The sequence below is a fragment of the Ptychodera flava genome, chromosome 11 (assembly GCF_041260155.1).
Source record: "Ptychodera flava strain L36383 chromosome 11, AS_Pfla_20210202, whole genome shotgun sequence".
NCBI classification, from domain to species: Eukaryota; Metazoa; Hemichordata; class Enteropneusta; family Ptychoderidae; genus Ptychodera; species Ptychodera flava.
In genome coordinates, this window is record NC_091938.1 from 29,963,364 (window position 1) to 29,986,709 (window position 23,346).

Here is a 23,346-nt window from a genome sequence, read left to right on the forward strand (position 1 = left end):
CCGCTCCCTTTCTATATAAAAGTTTCCCGTCAATGAAGTGAACGCATTTCGCAAAAGGCTTTGTTGGAAACGAGGAACTGTGTCACTTAGTTTTGAAAAGTAAAGAGTGATAAACCGTTTAGAGTCCAGTGCTCTAGCTTTGGCTGAAAAAATTTACAGTGCTAAGATAAATTAATCAATAATTAACCCAGGCTGGTTTTACATACGATCTTAAGGTTTTATCATGATCTCTGATCTACCCATGTTGGTATAAGAATTAAAAATGCCCCTTTTTCTGTAACAACAGGAACATTTACATATTTACCATCTTGACATTATGCCATTGTTAATTGTTGAGACTACAAAAACCGCCAACCGTGAGGAATTCCACGCCGTAACGTTTTCGCTCCTGAATTTGAATTGTATAGCACGAGTTCAAATATTTGTAGGCGCCATAATTGTGGTCAGTGTTGTCTACATTGCAGTGACAGTTATCATATATTTTATCGTGCAAACACCTAAATACAATGCCTTATATGCAAATAATTGTTACCCAGTAAGGGATGGACAGTTATAACTTGGCGAAGGGGTCACAAAAGAATAAATTAAGTAAAAAAAACTAATGCATGAATAATAAAGTTGTAAATTACGCTCACTTGTTCAATCCAAGGATAGATGGAACAGAAACCACCCACGGGAAATACTGAGATGCATTTAAACACATTGTAATATGCAAACCTGAATCTTCGTCTCTGCTGCCAAATTGGTGATTTTGAAGAGACTCTTACTATACCAATATTCGCAATTATTTTATTTAGTTTTTGGAGTACATGCGGAAAACGTTTGATATCCTTGATCTACCCTATGGTATGCTCACCCAATCAACCTTTTTGGTCAGACCTCTTGGTCTGTCCACAGTTTGCAACCACGTATGGCGACACCACTTTATAAACTTTAAAAATGTATTATTTCTTTTATGTCGATGGGAAAGAAATGGATAGGAGATTTTTTATCAAAATCTGTGTTAACGGACTTGAAGGACACGAAATGTCAAATAATTTCAAATGTACTTGTGGTGGAACTCTGCGAATTACATATATTGCACAAATCTATAATTGGAGTAATATAAGCGATCATGTTAGACAAGAAGAAACCAAACCGCCCCTGGCCCTCCCTCTCTGAAACTGGCCCATACCTACGTATACTGTTTTGTGTTAGTAATTTTATCGACGTCAAAATGGCGAAGAAATACGGCGTATTTTGCGTTTGGCGAACAACTTTAGTTTTGGTGTTCCTCTGCAGCCTGGCGCGTACGATCCAAGCGCAGCCTGATCAAGAAGAACACTGCATCTCCGACAATTACTGCTACCAACCGAGTGTCTGTGCCTACGTGTTCACCTTTCACAAAAGTGGAGATGGTCAGTGTCCGGCCGCAGAAGAAGCGGTCACTAACATAGGCGACATTGAGGCCGATCTTGAATTGTTATATGACAGATCCCGCGACCTTAGAGGAGAAATTGACACGGTGAAAAGTGAACACAGTAATACACAGCAGTTGATATTTCAACTGAACAACGTCATCAATGATCTGGAGGTTCGGGTTGATGCTGTTGAAGACAATTCAGTCGACGCTGATATTGCTGCCATTAGATCTCAATTACAAGAACTTGAACAAGGTTTAGAGGATAAAGACTCTAAAATCAGTCAATTACGGGAGGACCTAGCAAGCCTTGAAAATAGTGAAGGTAAGTATTTAAGTGTCGATAGTGTTATATGACGAAGATAGTTGTATTCGGGTCAGTCCACATCAATCGGATTTTAGACAATTGATCATCAAGGTCAAGTACACTATATGATTTGCAAAGAGAGTTTCAGGTCGGATGATAATATCCATAAACTATACAAATTACTACTGAGCGTGTTTTGTGTTGTCAGTAATCAGGTGTTGGGGATGTTGCAATGAGCGGTCAAACTATTTCCTTTCTGATATAAATTGATGACAGATGCATTATGAAAGGCAAATACGATTTGTACGCACGATATTCATTCTTAAAAAGTACAGTTTGCGACAAAGCTCAATAATATGGCGCACTTATCTTCAATTCAGTAGTGTAGTTCTGCTATCCCTAACATCATGAGGTCGGCTGAAGACCTTGGATGACAGACAATCAAGGTATTTCATAAGCTTAAGGTAGAACGCACCTCGAGGACAGGTATTCAGCCTCTAAAATCTCTACTATTCTGTTCTGATCTACCACTGGTGGGGGTTCATTTTGAAGCTCTTGGTGTAGGAAAACTTTACACCGTCTTGGTATTTTGAAAATCATTTTTTTCTCTATAGGTTAACACAGGGTTGACGGCCATTTTGAATTTCAAATATCGGTAAATCTTTGGGAGTTTCTTTCTCTAGTACCAAAATTTGTACGGTGACCCCCGATTTTTATTCTTGACTTTGAAAGAGAATGGTTACAATATTCCGTGAGGTAAGTTTGAGCAAAAGTTTAAGTATTTCACTTTCGAGGCGCATACTACCTTAACGTCGCTGACGTGTATATGTATTTGCTTTACTGAATTCCATGCTGCTGTGCAGAGGGGTCACGGACAAAATATCAACAGCCTATCTCGGTTATTGAACCACCTTTTTCGGAGATGGGTGATTCAGCCGATTGACATTAGGCTTTGATCGCCGACTTCTTTACAAGGTGAGAAGGTACTGTATGTAGTGAATTCGCATCCGACTGAAAAATGACTGAATTCAATGTTTTCTGTCAACTTTAGATTGTGAACGTGGCTGGCTGAAACACGGAGATGGTTGCTACTTTATTTCCTTGTCTCAGAAGTACACCTTTGACGAGGCCCGAAGTCAATGCCATGCAATGAATTCGGAATTGGTCATCATTGACAACGAGGCAGAGAACAGCTTCCTTAAAAGTAGGTTAACCGATACGATGACAACGGTTTATTTTGAAGAATTCGGTTCCTTTGAAGCATCAGAAAGTTTTATTCCCGCTCTTACATCGATATCTGATATGTCTATTTACAAAATACCGGGATTTATATCAGAATACATCTAGAGAACTTATAAAAATGTAGTTCAGCAGACTTATTTCACATAAAGATTACGGACTGGTCTTCGTTCACTGCATGACTTAGCCATCGTGAAATGGATAGCTCTAGGAAAAAGCGAGTTCTTGTATTTTTTCTCAGTGTTCACACACACGTTTGGGATCAAAGGTCTAAAAGCGTCCAATAACACCTGAGTTAATGTTGGACTGTGCCCCAATGTTATTGGACTCCCAGTCTACCACTACCGACGATTACGTTACATAGGTTACAGACGAAGATGGATAACAATAAATGTTGCATTGATATGCAAAACAAAATCGACACACACATAATGCAGCTGCTCGATAGCTAAAGTAAGTTCCCCGACAAGAGAGTTTGACGAAAATGCGAAGAATTTATCTAAAATCTTATGAAGGAACTAGGTTTTTACATCACTGTTGAGGGTCGGACTATCAACATCAGCTTCAATACTCACAAACAACACGAGCTCATTCACGAAGTACAAACTGTGTTTCTGACCGAAGAAGACGTTTAGTTGTAATAAAAACATGGTTATTGCACAAGATATCTTCATCGCATAGTCCAATGGGGAAATGAAATAACCGTCTTTTCTTACTTCCTCTCACTACATTTTAACTTCTCTTCCCAGATGTATTTCAACAACATGGACACTACTCAGTATATATAGGAATGACAAAGGGTCGTGTCAATCCATATTTTTCAGAGGGTGATAATCCCGTATGGCTTGATGGAACTATGGTAAAGTATAATTACACAATACATTGTCCCTGAAGAGCTTTGCATCGTTCAGTTTTCGTCCCTAGTATTCCTGTACTCGGTTTCCAATGAAATATAGTGTTCCGAGACATGTAAATCAGTTAGAGTTGTTCGACGCTTGGCTTTGAAAAAGTGTAAAAATCTTGTACTTTACAAATACATTAGCGATGACAGCCAAGTTGATCGCAATTTAAATAAATAGCTTTATGAAGTAGATTACATAGACTTAATTACACGGAGAAAGCACGACACACTCGATGGTGAAAAAGAGCCGCCACTTTCGTCAACTACTGGAATCATGAAAATACGACAGCGTTATACAAGGTTATTCACAAAATACTGGGATTTATGTCCGAGTGCATCGTGCAGCGGAGGTATCCTGTATTTTGTGAATAACCTGACTATTATACACCTTTCTAGTCCAACTTTGAAAAAAAAATCGAAATTAAAGCGTTTCTAGGATGTCCGTCGGGCACTGCACTGAGCGATAGCGAGCAGATGCCGTTCAGCGCACCGCTGGGCGCACAGCACGAAATTTCAACCTGCGCAGCACAGTACAAGTTGTAAAAATTGTTGGTCAGAAGCATAATTTCACTCAAAATCACAGGTTTTGCAATGACCATTATTCAGTACGTGAAGTGTAGAATGTTTAGAGGGTTTTTTGTAAAAAAAGGTAAAACACGATTGGAACTAATTTGCGATAATTGGATTTTCTGACATTTTCAAATTTCACAAAAATGTTAGGTGCCATAAAGCTGAATGTTGCAATATCGCAAATTACTCATAAAACAAGACTTAGAGTGTGATGTAAAAAGAAAAGCAGATGAGATAACAGTTTTAGATTAAAGTGACATTACTTCACCATCCAATTATCCCAAATTAGTTCCCATCGTGTTGTAAAATCTTCTCTTTTTTCCCCCGTGTTGATGCAAAGGTGTTTTTGAGGTCGAAGATTAAATATAATACCCATGACACCAAAAGTTATTGTACTCCGCCTCAAAGTTATTGGACTGCGCATCCTTTGATACCGAAACTTACTGTACGACGAAACTCCATAGGTTACAGACGCAGGTGTATAATAATGATATTTTATAGACACAAGTACCATTAGAAACAAATTATTGTATGCACGTGAATGAAATCGAATAGTGATGAACAGCTCTTATCAGCCCTCGCTTCATTTGATCGTACTTCCGTATAGGGTTTCATCTACTAATATTCTGTGCCCTATTCTGTCTTGAGGTCGTTTACAGTGACTGGGACGATGGTGAGCCGAACGACTGGAATAACGAGGAATCGTGCATTGAAATGAAAGCGAAACGCAACGGCAGATGGAATGATCTCCGATGTTCTAATAAAAAGGGATTTGTCTGCGAAAAGCGTAAGGTTCATTCACTTCAAAATAATCCAACCAACCTTCATTTTCAATCGTCACTTCTCCCCATTGTTTTAAGGTCCCACATATCTTAAAGCGACAGCGTCTCAGCTTTTGCTACATCCCTTTCCGTGATTTTGACACCCATGATGTTACAATTACGCACGGATATCATGAAATCAATAAGAATGGATAGCTTTTGGGAGACATTTGCATTTCGATGACCAAGCGAATTTAAATCCCGAAGATTGAACCTTCATCACTGGAATGCACTCTGAACTACAGGGAGTTTACACCGGCTATGGGGTAGTAGTCAGCGTAAGGTTTATCACCTATAATAGTTTACCTGAACCCGAACGTGGGGACTAGAATTGTTCCACGTGTGTGGGCGTATAATATAGATATCAAAACATGCAGAAAAAACTGAAAAAAATAAACTTCGACAAACTGTCGCATTAGCGATAGGCTGTTGCGTAGATCATGGGGTGAACTAGATGACCCACACGCTTGGCTAGCCAGTAACTGCTAACGAGGAAAGCAAAGCGAATGACGGGCAAGTCTACCAGTGGACCTGAACGTGGGGAATCGATATTCTTGCGAACGCAATAGTTCGGATGGACCATGATCCTAGTTTCCTACCCAATCAGTGTTTCATAATGGTTATGGGGGACTTCACTGGTCAAAACCGACCATGTGGAATAAAATGGTCGAAACCGAGTGGTATACCAGTTGATGGTATGGTTTATTGCCAATATATAATAGGCTAACAGTATATTAAAATTTTGATGTGAACCGTCCATTTTTCTCAAACTCAGCGTCCAGGCTGTTCCAACCGTGCTATATCGCGAGTACATTACACTTATTTTCACGATTCCACAGATCAGAGTTTATTCGGTGTAGTTCCGCAATCAATGGTATGATATAATTAAGCAATAAAGCAAACCCAGCGACGGTTTACCACGAGATTTTGACCAATTCACGACATATATGCACAAGTGATAGCGAGTGCATATATGAAGTGAACTGGTCAAAACCGAGTGGTATACCGTCTCTGAGTGTGATTTATTGCTATTATATCACATAGTGGGTTTCAGAATTCTAGGAATTTATACGTTCTTTTTATTTCAGATAAACAATTTCGCGTGTTCACTGTAAAGAAATCGCACAGTGATGCGGTTGCGATGTGTCAATGGTTTGGTATGGTACTTGCCAAAGACACAAATGACAGGAAACACCAGATTTTGAAAGACTTAATCGAAGAGACCGACAGAACCAAAAATGAAGATTTTTGGATAAATGGCAAGTTTACAGATGACGAGTATGTAGAAACAAGTGATGAGGGAATATTACATTATTCAAAATGGGCACCGAACGAGCCCACCATGAGACAAGATCACTGTGTACAACTCTGGTAAGTAACCATTGGCTAAACCTGATAAGCAACATAAAATGAAATAAAAAAGTATCACATGAAATCAACCCATTTCAAGATTGACGTTAGAAATTGACAATAAACAGTGTAAAATGAAATAGACTACAGAATGTGAACGTAGCTGTGCATGGCTTTTGCTATACAGTACACTGATCAAACGATTTTTGCTATTGTGTTAGGGGGTTTTGACTTTTGAAAACGGATTGTTGTCTTTTCTCTAGAGTTACTTGACAACACGAACGCTGCTAACACTAGAACGGCTAACATTAGATGTCATCCTTGCATCGATTGACAAGTGAAAATTATAGCCTATGGTTGCGGTCCGACAAATACTTTTGTACCAAAATAATCTCGATTTTCATAAATAATCGTAGAATTTCCTACGTAGACTCGAGGAGAAGATAGTATGCGCCTCGAAAGTGAAAGACTTAAACTTTTGCTCAAACTTTCTTGAAGGAATCTTTCAACCATTCTCTTTCAAAATCAAGAATAAAACTCGGGGGTGAAAATTTGGTACTTGAGAAACAAATAAAGCAAAGATTTACCGATATTTAAAATCAAATGGCCTCCATCCCTGTGTTAACTTTATAGAGAAAAATAAAATATGAGAATTTCGAAATACTAAGTCGAGGAAAAGTTTTATTACACCAAGAGCTTTAAAATGAACCCCCACAAGTGGTAGATCAGAAAAGAATTGTAAAAGTTTGAGAGTCCGAATATCTGTCCCCGAGGCGCGTTCTACCTTAAAGGGGAAGTTACATTACATTTTTTCAGTTTATTTTCGACTCAGATGTAGTCGCTATATTATTAACAGACAACAAATGCAAGATTCAATGACAATGAACTCCTTGAACGTGATAAAATTGTGCGATTCTTGGACCAAACACGGCACGTCTGATCAGTAGCGTGGCTTTTTACATTGCATAGATTTACGATAATCGGGCTTTTATAGGGGAAGTTCCGGCTTAAGTATAGTAATTTTTATGAACTGATGTGTGTTTTTTTCTCAACAGGGCTTACGCTAACCATTATTGGGATGACACCCCTTGTGATGATGAGAAGATGTTCATTTGTGAACGCAAAGGTAGGTTCATAATATCCGGCAAGACCCCCTGGCGCAGACACAGACACTCAGAGTGACATAAGTGCATACAGAAACTGACATATACCGAGGTGATAGTCACAAGCTTATCTGCTCACGTAAGCTGCATTGATGTTTTATAACCCTTTCAAACATGACAAATTAAACACGTTGTTGTTTCTTGTAGATAATCTCTTACAGGAGGAAAATTTCGAAATTATATATAGACTGTTAGATATTATTTTAAGATAACAAAAGGGAATTCGAAACATTGTCATATATGTTGACCATGTCATGTGGTGCTGGTGAACAAGCCTAGTAAAAATATAACATTTGTATTGGAATGGTTTACAATTAAAATGTTATTTCTTAACCTATATAACTTGATTTGTCATTTCATATTTCTCTTTCCGATTACGTTGTCATCTGGAATCAAAGACTTGTGAATACCAAACTATAAGAAATGCACCGTGCCTGACCAGACCATAGAAAATGTATAATGCCTGACCAGACCATAGGAAATGCATACTATCCCAACCATAAGAAATGTAATATTTTTATCTTTCATTTCGTATAGTGGGTTCAGATTGATAATAGCTTCTTATTGACTAGATGAATTCCAGCATCGCCAACATATAGAATACGAACAATTACTTGCACGTTATTAATCAGTCTGTCATAAGATTACCTTTAATAAAAAATTTATGCAAAACCTGTTGTCATTTTTTTTTTGTAAATTAGGAAGCATGCGAGCTATACTGAGGTGCTGATAGGAGCAGTTCTAATCGTTTTCAATCAAAGTTATAAACTATTGCTGGTATCTTCTACCAAAATTACAAAAAGCGCCACCAACGGACACAAAAAGCGCCACCAACGGACACAAAATTCGCAGGTCGCCAGCTAATAAGCGGATGCTCAAGTCCAACATATCACATATCGGAATTCCTAGACCTTGCAAGCACTCTTAGCGGTTGGGCCGGCAGGGCGTAAACCCTGCCGGCTCGGTGCAGTGAGCCTCGCTTGCTAGAAAGACCGCATCACCGTATGGGAGCTGCGTATAACGAGGGACAGTGAGAGAAAGTAATACTAATCTGTGTTGCACCGAAGGAAGTTACACATTGACGATGAAAATACGCCTAAGCGAATCAGTTTTTTGGGAGGCGGGGGGCTTGTTCTTGCATTCAGCAACTTAGAGGGGTAATTTTTGCAGCTATGACTCGTTGTAATTTTGTACACATAGCGACTTTACGCAAGTTTCCTATGTTTTCTTGAAATCACAACAAGTTGAAAAACATTCATCTCTGTCCCTTTGAAAGAAAGACCTCAATATCGCCTCGAGCATCACAGCATCACACATTAATATGCTCCTACGGTACCGGTTTACACGGTTACAGCCGTAGCGTCATCTACCGTCGGGCAATTGTAATAATGGTGCAGTCATATTATACACGGTCACAAAAGACCATTCGTAATGTCAGCCAATGACTAAGTAGTTGTCGTGAGCTCTTCAGATAACATTGACAAGTCAGGAATTTATGATACGAGCGATACTTATATGCATATTTTCGTTGTGTTGGTGTGAACAATACTCGACATTTGTGCAAATACACATTCGTACATCTGGCACATGAAATTTAAGACAGGGAAGTGAATGACATGTCTCAACGGCATTTTGCTCTATTGTTTAACTGTTTTGATTGACGTTCCGCTGCAAGAGCAGGCTATATAAGTATGTGCTAATCATCGAAGTAAACAATGCTGTCGGAGAGATTCGGAACAAAGAGTCACGACTAACATGATACATAACTCTCTCGACCTTTGCCACACATATATCATAATTCCGACCTGCCCTGTTTCTGAGGTCATATTCAGACTGAGATTCACATCTTACACAGAATCGCGAACTTAGAGATAATATCATTCCTTTGGCATTACTTTTTTTTGGGGGGGGGGGGTCGCATGAAAAGTAATTTTTTTTATCTTTCAAATTTCGTCCTTTAAATCAATTGTTCTCGCCCATCATGGGTCCTTTGCAGGATGCAATAGGCCTGCCAGTAGAGGGCGCAAGCATAAGTGGAACTTTCGAAACATTTCACTATATTTACGGTTGCTTGAGTGCATTTTACTTCACCTGAAGTTTGGAACCTTTGAATTTGTTGACGATGGACGTTGATGATAAAATACATCATTTACAATTAGTGATAATTTTGCTATGAGTCCACTGCCCTTTCTGTTTTGAATACTCTCTGCTGACTTTGTAAAAGCTACCATACTGTTACAATACATGTAAAAGGAGTTACAAAGTAATTTTATCTGACTGCAAACGCTCATACAGCGCCACCTATGGTAAAGGTCAAGAGGTCATCCCTCGGGCTAATCCTCTTTCGCCGGGGCCCCAGACAGTCCTCCATACAAGACTGCCATTTCTGACGCTCTGCCTCATGTTGAAGAGTTATTTTCTTTTTACCTGAAGGTACAGTCTTCCTGTATTGTATTTGGACTTGACGATGGGCCAATGGAGCCTCATCGTTTTTCACTGGTTAAAATAAACAGCTATACAGTACTATGTATTTTTGCCTGTAATGCAAACTCCACACCTTTTCTTTTGAAGAAACATTTAAACAGGTTGTCGCAACTTTGGCGATGATGGTGACTGATCATACTGATATAAATGTATGTGCAATGACGACAAACGTACCTTGGCCTTGTTTCTGGGTTAAGTGTGTAAAAACGGACGCTCTGCAATGACAAAGTGATTTGTTTTCTGACAATATTCCTACAAATACCAAATGGCTTCTTCGCGAACACAAAATTTAACGGGCTTTACCATAGATTCATAATTTCTTGCTGACAAGTAAAGGGAGGCTGGAAATAATTTCACAATTGCAAAAGGACTGTTGAAACATTGGTGGGCAAAACGGCGTTAAGAAAAATAAAATAATCTATTATCAGTCGTTATCTCAAGTTGGTCACGACATATCGAGTGCGGCTCCATGAGACCTGATAAATTCAATTGTTACTGGCATTATTTATAGGTTTACTTACAGTATCTGTCATGCTCATCTGTAAACAAACGAAGTCATACGATATTTTGAAATGCAAAAATGTATATTTACATCACTTTGTATTTGCCAGTACCATGAGGCATTTTGCCTAGATGTTATGAGTATTATGTTATTTATATCAATTATTAGTATACATACATGGATCCGTGGCACAGCTCAGCTTCCCAGCCAAGGACGCTTAATCGTTGCTTATTCAGAATCAAATTCTACCTGCAAGATTTTATCCTTAGCCACGGCACAGTCCTTGATCCCTTGATCCTGTTGAATCGTTTTTTAATTTTAATCAAGTTTATCAATGGGTTGAATCCGATAAAACAATCTGTGCCTTCAACGATATATAGTACTGCCACTGCATATACATGTATGTCATTTGACGGTCAAGTGCGAAGTCACACTAAGCACGGTTATCTATGTGACGCCCCGTGCTCCCACAAAGCAAACGATCTTCACATTTGATCCATCAAATCAAATTTCATGAAATATTAGAATGATACATTTAAAAGATATATATTAAAAGATACACTTGGTTTAGTCATTTATGTGAACAAACAATCGAACCACTCTGCATTACCATAGAACGCGAAACTATGCTTTTATTGAAAGTCTGTGATGTAATGGATCAATACTTCATCATGACACTAGCATGATTTTTCTGTTCGATTACGTTGACTTTGAAGGGTGATGTACGTGCCAACCTTGTTTGAGATAATATTTGTACAATAAGTATGATAACAACAAAAATAATAATTTCTTTATTACTTATTTATTTATTTTTGTATTTAATTATGTATTTATTTATTTAATATTTACTTATTTATTTATTTTTTATTTTTTTTAAAGCATCGATATCTACATAATGATGTAATCAAGGACGCTGATTGAAAGTGACGGATCAGAAGAAGACGGAAGCAAAACCAAAAAGTCTACCCTGAAGTAATCTGAACTTTGCAGAAAACTATGTACTAACGATTACTAGCGGATTTTATGAGAAAACTTTTGGCATCGGGAAGGTTTTGAAATATGCGGTGAAACTTGTGTTTCCGGCTGTGTATCGGGTGATGACCCCTATGGGCATACTGAATCGTGATATTTGTTAAAAGTTCCGTAAAATTGGAACTCTAGTATCTGTGTTTTACAAGCATCAAGTGACCTCGTGTGACATCACCGAGTGAGAACATGTGGATTTATCAACAGCAAGACATTGGCAATTGACTGAAACGTTTATGCTTATTCGACTGATTTCAGCTACAATGAAATTCAAAGCAACTGTTTCTAGGCAATGATGCACAAACACCTGTGAACGCTTCTGTTCACAGTTATTTGAACATGCGCACTATACGTACTACAAGACAAAAAACTCTGAAATTGTTGGAACGACAATTGACCTGTCACCGAGAATTTCAACCTGAATTGTGATAATTATATTTTAATAATAACATTTCCACTATTAGTTTATCTCATTGATGTAATATTATAGGGTTCTCAGACCGGTTTTAATATATACAGGTATTACTTGTATCTGTGTTTCTTGCATGACGTCATATGCTAAAACTTTTCTGACCTTTCGTTCGACAAGAAACCGTCTTGATATTTTGACGTCGCCAACTTGTGACATGCGATGCTTTAAATTCGAAACTTCGCTGTCTTCAAAGATATATGCTACTTTTTGCAAATGATGACTATTTTATTGTTTGAGTTTTCGTGATTTTATTCTCGAGTTTTATCACAAGTATCCCATCATTCACCTGCACAGCCACAGGAAGAAGGGAGAGGAGCGCCGTCACCATGGCAACGGAGATTATTACAAGACTGTGGACTATCAGTGAGTGTCGGACAAGGTGAACCACCACAGCTTGGAGACCCTTTGGTCGTTCTTGTTCTGTGTACAGCTGGTACCGTAAGGAACAGAACATGATCATGGTCGGCGACTCGAATACATACCAGCCTGTAGCTTGACAATCGTTACGATTGCAGGGAGTAGGGGTTGTAGTGCTCTGCTTTTTCTTTGCCGAAAAATTCCACCCAGGGAAAGAAAAAGAAATGGTCATGGAACGAACACACCAAGACGTTCCATCGCTCTTCCGTCGATTGGACGTCGGAATGGAGTTAATAGTTTTATGATGCGGTAATCACTTGGCAGCTGTCACAGTTACCGAGCAATGTGTTATTAGTATAAATAAATTAGGTTAGAAATCAACATGTACATCACTCATCAAGGTAATTATATTGATATTTACTAAGATTATGATGACTTAACTGTACGTGTACCAGAGTGGGGATTATCGAATAAGCCATAGCACGAAAAGGGCAAAATTTCAAAAAGCATGCCTCGGGTTGATGCAATCTGGCGTGAAATAATGAATAAGATGGACAGGAAAAATGTGCATAACCCCCACAGCTCTGCTGATTGACAGAACTGTCCCCGACTCAGCAGTTTTTCGCCCAGTTTGAGCAACGTATCCATTGCTTCGATATAAAGTTTTTTATGCGATGTGTGATAGTGAGTGTACGAGCGTATGTGCTTCATGAATTCCACAACGTGTGGAGGGGTCGCAGTCAGAAAAAAGTAACAGCTATAATCCCTTTATTAAACCACTCTTTTTGAGGGTGGGGATATTGGCTGAGCGGTTCTGTCTGTTACTTCTCCGCTTGGTGACTAGAGAACGTAGATTGTGAGTTCGAACTCGATTGAAAACACCGTGTACCCTGTTAGGACACACTGAGTTGAAACAATAGTGGTGATAATCCAAAGATTTCTAAATGTTTTAATAAGTCCATTTTCAGCCACTAGGACATGATAGCGTAAGCAAACAGCTGTAATACACTGTCACTGTACAAAGAACGAATATGATACAGGAAGCAGGCAATGAGTAACGTGGTGACGCGATTGTTTCTGTATGATGTAAATTAATATACATGACAAAATCCACGGGTCTGTTACATGCAGCGGTTCTCCACTCTTTGATTCCTTTCGAATGCAGAGATGCACCGATTATTGGTACTTAGGCACGTATACACATATAAAGACACATACATACATACATACATACATACATACATACATACATACATACATACATACATACATACATACATACATACATACATACATACATACATACATACATACATACATACATACATACATACATACATTGCCATGTTTTGACATTTGCAAGCGCGAAGCCTATTAAACTTACGTTTATCACAGCAGGTATCCCACCATTCATCTACGCAATCGCAGTACGTTGAGCGTGGAGAGCCGTGGTCATGACATCCAGGATTGTTGCATGATCGAGTTTCGCTGAGCTGATACGGACAAATACCTCCACAACTCGGTTGACGAGTAACATAGCGTGTTCTTGTCTGTGTTCCGGAAGTACCGCACGGTGCAGAGCAAGCCGACCAGCCACTCCAGTTACTGACGGCACAGTTGACGGGACCGCACGAACGTCGTCGTCTTCGCAGCCCGTCACAAAACGAGAGAACGTTTAGAACCAGCAAGATGCTTACAACGTGCCGGAGTTTCATGTTTGCCATTATGACACCAAGTTACTGGTGTTAGTACAGTGTATTTCCTCTCTTCTGCATTCACAACATCTAAGAATTTCTGAATAATATCATAGATGTTATCGGTCACATGGTGTGTCACAGCAACCAATAAATTTACTTATCTTACTTCCTATTTTCTCCGTAGCTCCTTGTAACAGGACAGCGACGAGGACAATGTCACGTACGTGTACTAAAAGTCTGTTCACAACTAGATATAGCAACAATTGCTCTAAAGAGAAATCGTTGCATTTTTTAATACTCTTCATTTTTCATGAAGCTCGTTTAGATGCCCATTAGTGATCATTTAAACTGAAGATATGTTTATTAGTCTGCTGTACTGAAAAACCCAGACTTTAACAACTAACTTTTATGCATGTTGTGTGTGAATTGTTCACCATATTCAGGTTTCATAACTTGGGTATTCTCGTTCATTTGGTTTAAGGCACACTTCAAAAGTTTTGTAGTCATGGCATATTAAAGCATTGTGATCTGTCGACATACAGGTAAATGCGATACGGCTATCAGTTGTGATTTCTAGTTGAATGTTTAGAGACAGTGAAGTTTAAAAGGACTCGGAAACGCTTCTGATGTGGCCAGAGACACCATTCCACTGTCTGTGATGACCAGCACGTCACGTTCGCTGGACCATGGCTGTATTTTCAGAAAGTTTTCAAAGCGTCTTAACTGAAGTTTATAGTAAGGACGGACTGAAAGGAAACGCCACTGATTATCCTCAAATTTTCTCTACAGTGTCCTTGACATAAGTGAAATGTGCAACCACCGACCTCCATGCTGTCAATAGTCCCTGACAACTAAAATACGGAAACGTGAATGATGAGTAATCGTATTACGAACGGTGTCAGTGACCGAGGTCTGAAATTAATGTACTAATTATCTTGTGGTATTAAATCATTTACTGACCTAAAAACAAGTTAACTGCTCTGCGTTGACCGTCATAAAAGAAGGGAAGAGTTCCGGTCAATACATGAGGAAGACAAGATGACTGGAAAGTATACATGTGATATTGTCTTGACACTGGTATGGATGTAGACGGCTTTCGTTTCCAACGGCAACTACCCCCCCTACAGTATGGTCAAACACAGCCCTAATGTGCAGATTGTTTTATATGCCTATAGGCTACTTAAAGAATTTATGACAAATGCTTACCTGTAGTTACGATATCTATGATAAACTATGGGGAATAAATTCAGATGTCGTCATAGTGGTCCAAAGATTGGTCTAATTTTAATCTCAATTTAAAACGCCCATTATGTAAACAAAGAAGCCAAGCTAGATATTGTAGTTCAAAAAAGATAACGTACTTAAAGTTTGCCAATGCCTCGAGCCATAACTGGGTTATGCCATGGTTAGTAAGCTTCATCTGGTCATTTACATACATTACCCATTTTCGGTTCGTGGCTTCATACATCGAGTACATAAAACTTTGTTTAGCGGAGTTCAAATATTGGGATGGCATTCAACTTCTCTATCCTTCGACAGGAGTGAAAGTTGAGGGCGCCGTCAGGGTAGATACATTTAGAGTCGTTACCTTCAACTCAAGCTGGTTGCAGCGATTGTCCTCATCGATGCATTGGGCTTCAAAACCTTATTCAAGAAGTGCTGTGACTAGAGACTCACAACGTATGATATTTCATCAACTTAATAGAAAGACTGGAGGAACTTTCGCTGTGAGTATGCCTTCATGGGACAAGTGAGAAACTTGTACTAGTAGGTGTATCAAATGAATGTTCAATTTAGTGCATTACGAAAAGAAAAAAAAGTTTACAGCGTTAAACCTGACGTTTTAATCCAAATTTTATGGCATTTATTACTTTTTCATCTGTTTAGGTAGTCGCTTTGAAATTGACTGGCCTTGGCAATTGTCATGACATCTTTCGCCGAAGCTAACTCGTCATGTATTCTACCATACAGTATTGCACATGTTGCGACTTCTTAAGCTTGACTTGTCACTGAATTTCAATATCTCTGAACGTCTCCAGTTCGTGTTGGCTTATTTTGACCTACATATATGTGGGTTAATGGGAAGGGGCAAATATTGAAACGGGTAGGAGTGGATATTACCAGACTGTGACAGCTACTAGTCACTAGTAGCCAAGATAGCGAGTTATAATGGTTACAGGGATCGATAGCGAGTCCACGGCTAGAGAACATAGAAAATAGTTTTCGTTCGTTCTAAAGGTTCGTCTTCTCTTCCCTTTGTGTTGAGCAACGCTTTTGTGTTGATTAACGGACTGTGTGTCAATACATTCATGAGTAACATCCGACATCTGAACAATTTAACGCGACGCCCACGGCCAAGGTCACGTGACACATGTTTTCAACGATTCAACAGATAATCGTGAAGCGGACAGCAAACGTCAACACGAACATCCTCTCGACCTTTATCCGCTAATACGCGACAGATGTCATGTTGCTGAAATATGAAGCGACATAAATCACGATGTATGATCTTATGAACTGGTTAATCTATAACAGCCTCGCGAGCGAGTTAGAAGCAAAACTGACCAATTGTTGACCTTTAATCATATGTTTTCGCAACGTTTTCTCACAAACAAAAAACCACACAATATATATTTGAGAAAATGTATGTATCGAAAACGAAGGGAACCAAATGTGACAAGGATTCATATCAATTTCATATCAATATCATATCAAATTCATATTCAATTGTATTGATGGGACTTTAAATTTAGGCTAATTTTTGTGAGGCACTGTTGTAATCAGTTCGGAAAAAGGAGGGTAGGAATTTTATGGGGAAAATGGAAATGATTATCTTGATTGTGCCGACAATACAGTGAGTTAATTGGACAACCATCTTTCTGGAACAAACACAACCTTCATGGAAGGTACATCCGCGAGCGAACTTCGTATACGTATTTTAATATGTTGTTGTTTCAATGTTTTGGCGCTTCAAAGATTTTATGGACCGGAATTTAGATGAATAAAATTACCGACATCGCCACATGAAAATGTTCAGTAAAATGTTCAACTCTATAGGAATGCTTATCGAAGACAATATCTCTCAATCTTAACCTAGAAAATTTGAATTAATATCAATATGAACATCGACCATTGTAATGCTTTTGGCGGTATTCAAATTTGAAAATCAGGTCACCTCGGCCAAGAACAGAGTTAAGCTTACAACTAGAAACCAGATGACACAGCACTTTTTATTTCGCATGGATTCGTCAGCTTGCTTTTTTCACTTGTTTGTGGCGGTTGAGCTCTAGTGATTATCCTATAAGCCGAATCCCAATGCACCCTCGATTTGATGATTAAGCTGACGTGGGTACGGTGGATTTTACGATGAAGAGTGAAGAGAAGATGGTTTTGGAACTTTCAGCTGTTGCCCTTGCAATTGTCTTCGTATTTAATCAAAATATTCCATAATCAAGCCATCATGTCCTAGAGAGTTTGTTGATCCAAAGTTTTAAGGTAGAACGCGCCTCGGGGACAGATATTCAGACTCTCAAACCTTTTTATTTCTTTTCTGATCTACCACTTGTGGGGGTTCATTTTAAAGCTCTTGGTATAAGAAAACTTGTCATCGGCTCAGTTTTCCGAAAATCAAAAATTTTATTTTTCTGAATAGAGTTAACACAGGAATGGCGGCCATTTTGAATTTCAAATATTGGTAAATCTTGAGTAATTTGTTTCTCTAGTTCAAAAATTTGCACGGTGACTCCGCCCTTATCTTTATCTTGATTTGGTAAGGGAATGGTTGAAAGTTTCATTTAGGAAAGTTTGAGCAAAAAGTTTGTCTTTCATTCTCGAGGCGCATACTACTGTGTTTGTGTTTTGACCGAAGATACTTTCGGGTAACAGCGAGCCTTTGTATTCACTGTAAATCAATAATGTCTGTCTCACAGGTTCCGGTTATAACAATTACTATAAATCATCGTTAGATAATGTACGCTATACAATTTTGAATAGACTGGCCGAGCTGATGGCGACACTGATGTACGGTTTTCTGCCTATTTTAAAAAAAATTAAATAGCATTATTCTTTATTAGGCCGACGCACATAATACAGTGTAATATAATCAATCTAACCCAATTGAGATAATTTGTTCTCGATAAATAGTATCCACAGAGGATTCATTTCTGTGACCGAATACATTTATATATTAAATTACAGTTCCAAACTTAATAGTAATATTTTGGCTTTTGTCGATGCCTAACTTACGTTTATCACAGCAGGTATCCACCATTCATCTACGCATTTGCAGTACGTTGAACGAGGTGAGCCGTGGCCGTTACACCCCGGAACGTTACAAGATTGGGACTGACTCAGTTGATGCGAACACGAGCCTCCACAACTTGCTGGAAAAGTAACGTATCGGGTTCTTCCTGCGTCCCGTCAGTACCGCACGGAGCAGAGCAAGCCGACCAACCACTCCAGTTACTGACGGCACAGTTGACGGGGCTGCACGAACGACGTCTACGCCATCCATCCGAAAACAGGGATACTTGAAGAACTAGGAGGAGAGTCAAAATCGTTTTGAGTTCCATGCTTGTAAGAGTAACAAGCTGCCGATGCTATAACATCAGTCAGCTTATGAACTGCTGCATGTCTTGGTCAGTCACGTGATCTGCGGTGCACCTTATACCGTTACAGGAACCAATTGGTTCCCCTTATTCTAATAGATGCAAAACTGTGCTTGCGGAAAATAGTTGTAGCACTTGGCGTTCTTTTTTTTCTCCATTTCGTTAAAGTTTTCAATTTCAACGAGGTTCGCCTATCTCTTCGTCGATTACAAAGTCGAGAAACAAGAGAGAACAAAGTCAAAGTGAAGTTTGAGTCTGCAGTTGAAAAGTCACACCCATTGACTGAACTTTTATAAGATGATAGACATCATTTCATCTTTTTACTTCGTCTCTTTGAATTTGCCATCTCAGCGACTTTCACGTACGCTTAAAGTCTAATATTTTGACACACAAACTTATTTCAAGGAGTGAATGCACTCCATTATGTCAAAATGCGGTCAGCATACTGAATACCAGTATTTCTACGAGTCGTTCCGTAAATGGTAGCCATGTCATTGTATTAAAATATGAAATGTCAAAATCAAAATATGATATGATATCAATCAAAATACATGATATAAATCAAAATATTATCTTCAGAATTGATTAATTCGTGACTTGGCTCAGGAGCCTAGTAACAAATATAATAAATAATACATTATATAAATCAAAATATTATCTTCAGAATTGATTAATTCGTGACTAGGCTCAGGAACCTATGTTTAGTTGAATGAAATGTACACGTCATTATGGTATCACATGGAACGCCATTGTTGGCAGACTGATTGCTTCCCTATTTTCTCTTATTTACTGACACAGAGTATTAAGTTCAACGTGAAGGCATAGTTTACGATACGCAATTTTGTTGTTTTCGAATAAATTCTCGGTGAGGACTGGAACAAAATCATCGAACTGTATAATTTCACCTTTCAATGCACTGGCTGTATTGACAAGTTAAACACTGAGGGTGCTTTTCAATGTGATTTCGGGAGTAGAACCAGAAATTGTATTTCAGAGATTGAACAAAAGTGATGTAAAATATATAAACAGTTATGGATAACGGAACTTTATTTTACAAGAGAGTTTATATTTCCATGTGACAAAAGTAAACCATTGACATCCAGATTTTTAAACATCTGTGACTTTATAGAACTTGAAGCATTTATCGGTGTCTGTTACCGTATGCTACCTTTACAGGGTATATCTCCACGTGTTTTGTACTTTTCACTTCCGTTTTTTTCGTCCAAATATTAAATGATATTTTCATCTTCTTTTTGTTCTTGTATGTTCAAGTTCTCACTCAGGCTGGGACGCCTCTGACCACACGCTCATGTTTTATTATGTTATATAGTTTTTAATGTGTTTTGATATTTTGCACCGCAACAATCCATTGTGACAAGTTTACTAGGCGATGTTTCCACAGCGGTTACAGTTGTACGCGGTACCACTTTCTTTCTAAACAGACCTAGCGACATGCTTAGTTGCACTTTAATCCTTTCCGTTGATGAGCTGCTCAAGTTCCTACCTTGTTTGGATGTTGAAAAATGTTGGAAATCTGTTTTAGAGAGAGTGTGGTCGCTTACCTCGGACGCACATCACGTTCTAGTCACCCGCCATTGTTGCAAAGCTGCAGACGACACTACGGTCACGTGACCGGGCACTTTTCCAAATTTGGTCAAAACTATTTCCCTAGGGAAATAGCTTTTCAAAAAATACCCTCTGACGTCACTTTTGTCGATCCGGTGGGGACTAGACGTATCTATTTTATCGTCACGTGACGTATTCTGGCGAATCGCGACACGGAATGAGCATGTGGTGTGTTATAATTCCGACTGGAGCATAGTTTTCTATTGAGAACATGACTATCGAATATAGCCGGATCTTTTTGGCACGCATTTTTTGTAACGGTAACTTCATAAAACACATGGTAAGTCTTACATCACTTGCGAAACCACAAACGTTAAAACTGAAATACCGCCAATAAAAAGCACCAGGATGAAAAAAGGTTTGATTAGCTCCTAGTCAATTTATAAGAACGATATTACCCGACTCATAAAATGCATAAAAGGATATAAACTGCGAACGTATATATGTATGTATGTATGTATGTATGTATGTATGTATGTATGTATGTATGTATGTATGTATGTATGTATGTATGTATGTATGTATGTATGTATGTATGTATGTATGTATGTATGTATGTATGTATGTATGTATGTATGTATGTATGTATGTATGTATGTATGTATGTATGTATGTATGTATGTATCTGTCTGTCTGTCTGTCTGTCTGTCTGTCTGTCTGTCTGTCTGTCTGTCTGTCTGTCTGTCTGTCTGCCTGCCTGTCTGTCTGTCTGTCTGTCTATCTATACCTATCTATCTATCTATGTATGGATGGATGGATGGATGGATGGATGGGTGTACATAGTATATCTACCTATCCATCTGTCTGTCTGTCTGTCTGTCTGTCTGTCTGCAGTAATGTTACACATTTACGAATGGCCCGAATTCAACAGAGTCCTCTAGTGGTTCAGAATAGAAACACCCGCACCCTTCCATTGTTACGCATCTTGGTTAATTTTTTCACAAACGGTATAGGGTTTGACTGCTTCCCACTTTTATTGCTTTTGATAGTTGCTTTCAAAGTTTATGTATCAGGTAGTGTAAATTAAGTAATTTTCGAAATAAATTTCAGTGGCTTCATCGTTTCGAATATTTTCAAAGTCAATCTTAGAGTTACGTCATGTTATATTACCGAGCGCGGTAGTGTAATTATTTCTCTATTCAAATGTATTAGTTTGGGTACACTGTGTTGACTCAGGTTGCTGTTCTGAAGTTAGAACTTCAATTTGCACGATGTATTTTACATCAATAGGGTCAGAACCTTTGGAACATTATCTTGACTGAGACAGCTCACAACACAAAAAGGTACAATTTAAAGGCAGTGACAGAAAATTTGAATGTTATTATGTCATGCACGTGAAAGGAAAAAAGAGTAGAAAATAGACTTGCCGGGGCATTACATAAAATTGGCCGACAGCCACAGAGGGTATCCCACTATTCATTTACGCAATCGCAGTACGTTGAGCGTGGAAAGCCGTAGCCGTGACAGCCAGGATTGTTGCATGATCGAGTTTCGCTGAGCTGATACGGACAAATACCTCCACAACTCGGTTGACGAGTAACATAGCGTGTTCTTGTCTGTGTTCCGGAAGTACCGCACGGTGCAGAGCAAGCCGACCAGCCACTCCAGTTACTGACGGCACAGTTGACGGGACCGCACGAACGTCGTCGTCTTCGCAGCCCGTCACAAAACGAGAGAACGTTTAGAACCAGCAAGATGCTTACAACGTGCCGGAGTTTCATCGTTGCCATTATGACACAAAGTTCGTACAATGTATTTTCTGTCTTCTGCATTAACAGCATCTAAGAATTTCTGAATAATAGGCCTGGCCGGTCACATGGTGTGTACAGCAACCAATAAATTTACTTATCTTACTTCCTATTTTCTCCGTAGCTCCTTATAACAGGACAGCGACGAGGACAAGGTCACGTACTTGTACTCAGAGTCTGTTCACGTTAAACATTGTTTACAGCTAGAAAAAACGACAATTGCTCTAGAGGGAAAATCGTTGCATGTTTAATACTCTTCATTTTTCATGAAGCTCGTTTAGAAATCCCAGGCTTAAACAACTTACTTTTATGCATGTTGTACGTGTGAATTGTTCACGATATTCAAGTTTCAAAACTCGGGTATTCTCGTTCATTAGGTTTAACTTCAAAAGTTAGGTAGTCATGGTATCTGACAACCACAGAGGGTTGAAACATTTCATTGTTGTCAACGACAATTTCAGGACATCAGTATCATCACCTAAAAGCAAAATTGCCATAGCTCAAGTTTGGGTGGAAATTCGTTGAAGATATCTTGCTTTGTATAGACTCTGAGGCAAAAAAATGTCAAACTTGTCGCCAATTTGAAAAGTCAAAAAAGCACAAAAAGAGATGCTCCAATCTGGGAAATAAACAACAACTAGATGAGATTGCAGCGTAGAGCCAAGAGCATGCGCAAAAGATCTATTCACACAATTTACGGAAGCCACAAAAAAGCAAGTAAAGTCTGATGAATAGACGAGGACAATCGCAGAGTGTCAAAACGATTTTAATTCAATGCTACAAAGAAAACCATGTGCCAATCATCAAACCAAAAATATTCAAAGAAGAGGGGAGTGAATGAAGGCTTCACAAACAAGAAACATAGTCAAATTGTTGAACAACAAAGATATCTGTTTGTAAGATATAGTAAAGATAACACAATTGGAACTAATTTGGGATAATTGAGTAGAGAAGTAATGTCAGATTAATCTGCAAATGTAAGCTCATCTGCTTTTCTTTTAAAGTTGTATATTATACACTTGTTTTTGAGTAATTTGTTATATGGCAACATTCAGCGATAGGGCAACTAACACTTTG

The 23,346-nt window shown here is 38.7% G+C and overlaps 2 protein-coding genes across 3 annotated transcripts in view; one reads left to right on the forward strand and one right to left on the reverse strand.

Annotated features, from left to right (window-relative positions):
• LOC139144058 (uncharacterized) overlaps nt 1–23,346 on the reverse strand; it is a 118,114-nt gene that overhangs the window by 63,246 nt on the left and 31,522 nt on the right. The window lies entirely within an intron of this gene.
• LOC139144044 (macrophage mannose receptor 1-like) lies at nt 1,083–8,422 on the forward strand. The gene is made up of 7 exons (XM_070714691.1): nt 1,083–1,724; nt 2,758–2,910; nt 3,695–3,804; nt 5,065–5,203; nt 6,326–6,608; nt 7,643–7,713; nt 8,149–8,422. The coding sequence occupies exons 1-7, from the start codon at nt 1,115–1,117 to the stop codon at nt 8,154–8,156; spliced, it is 1,374 nt and encodes a 457-aa protein (XP_070570792.1). The 5' UTR covers nt 1,083–1,114; the 3' UTR covers nt 8,157–8,422.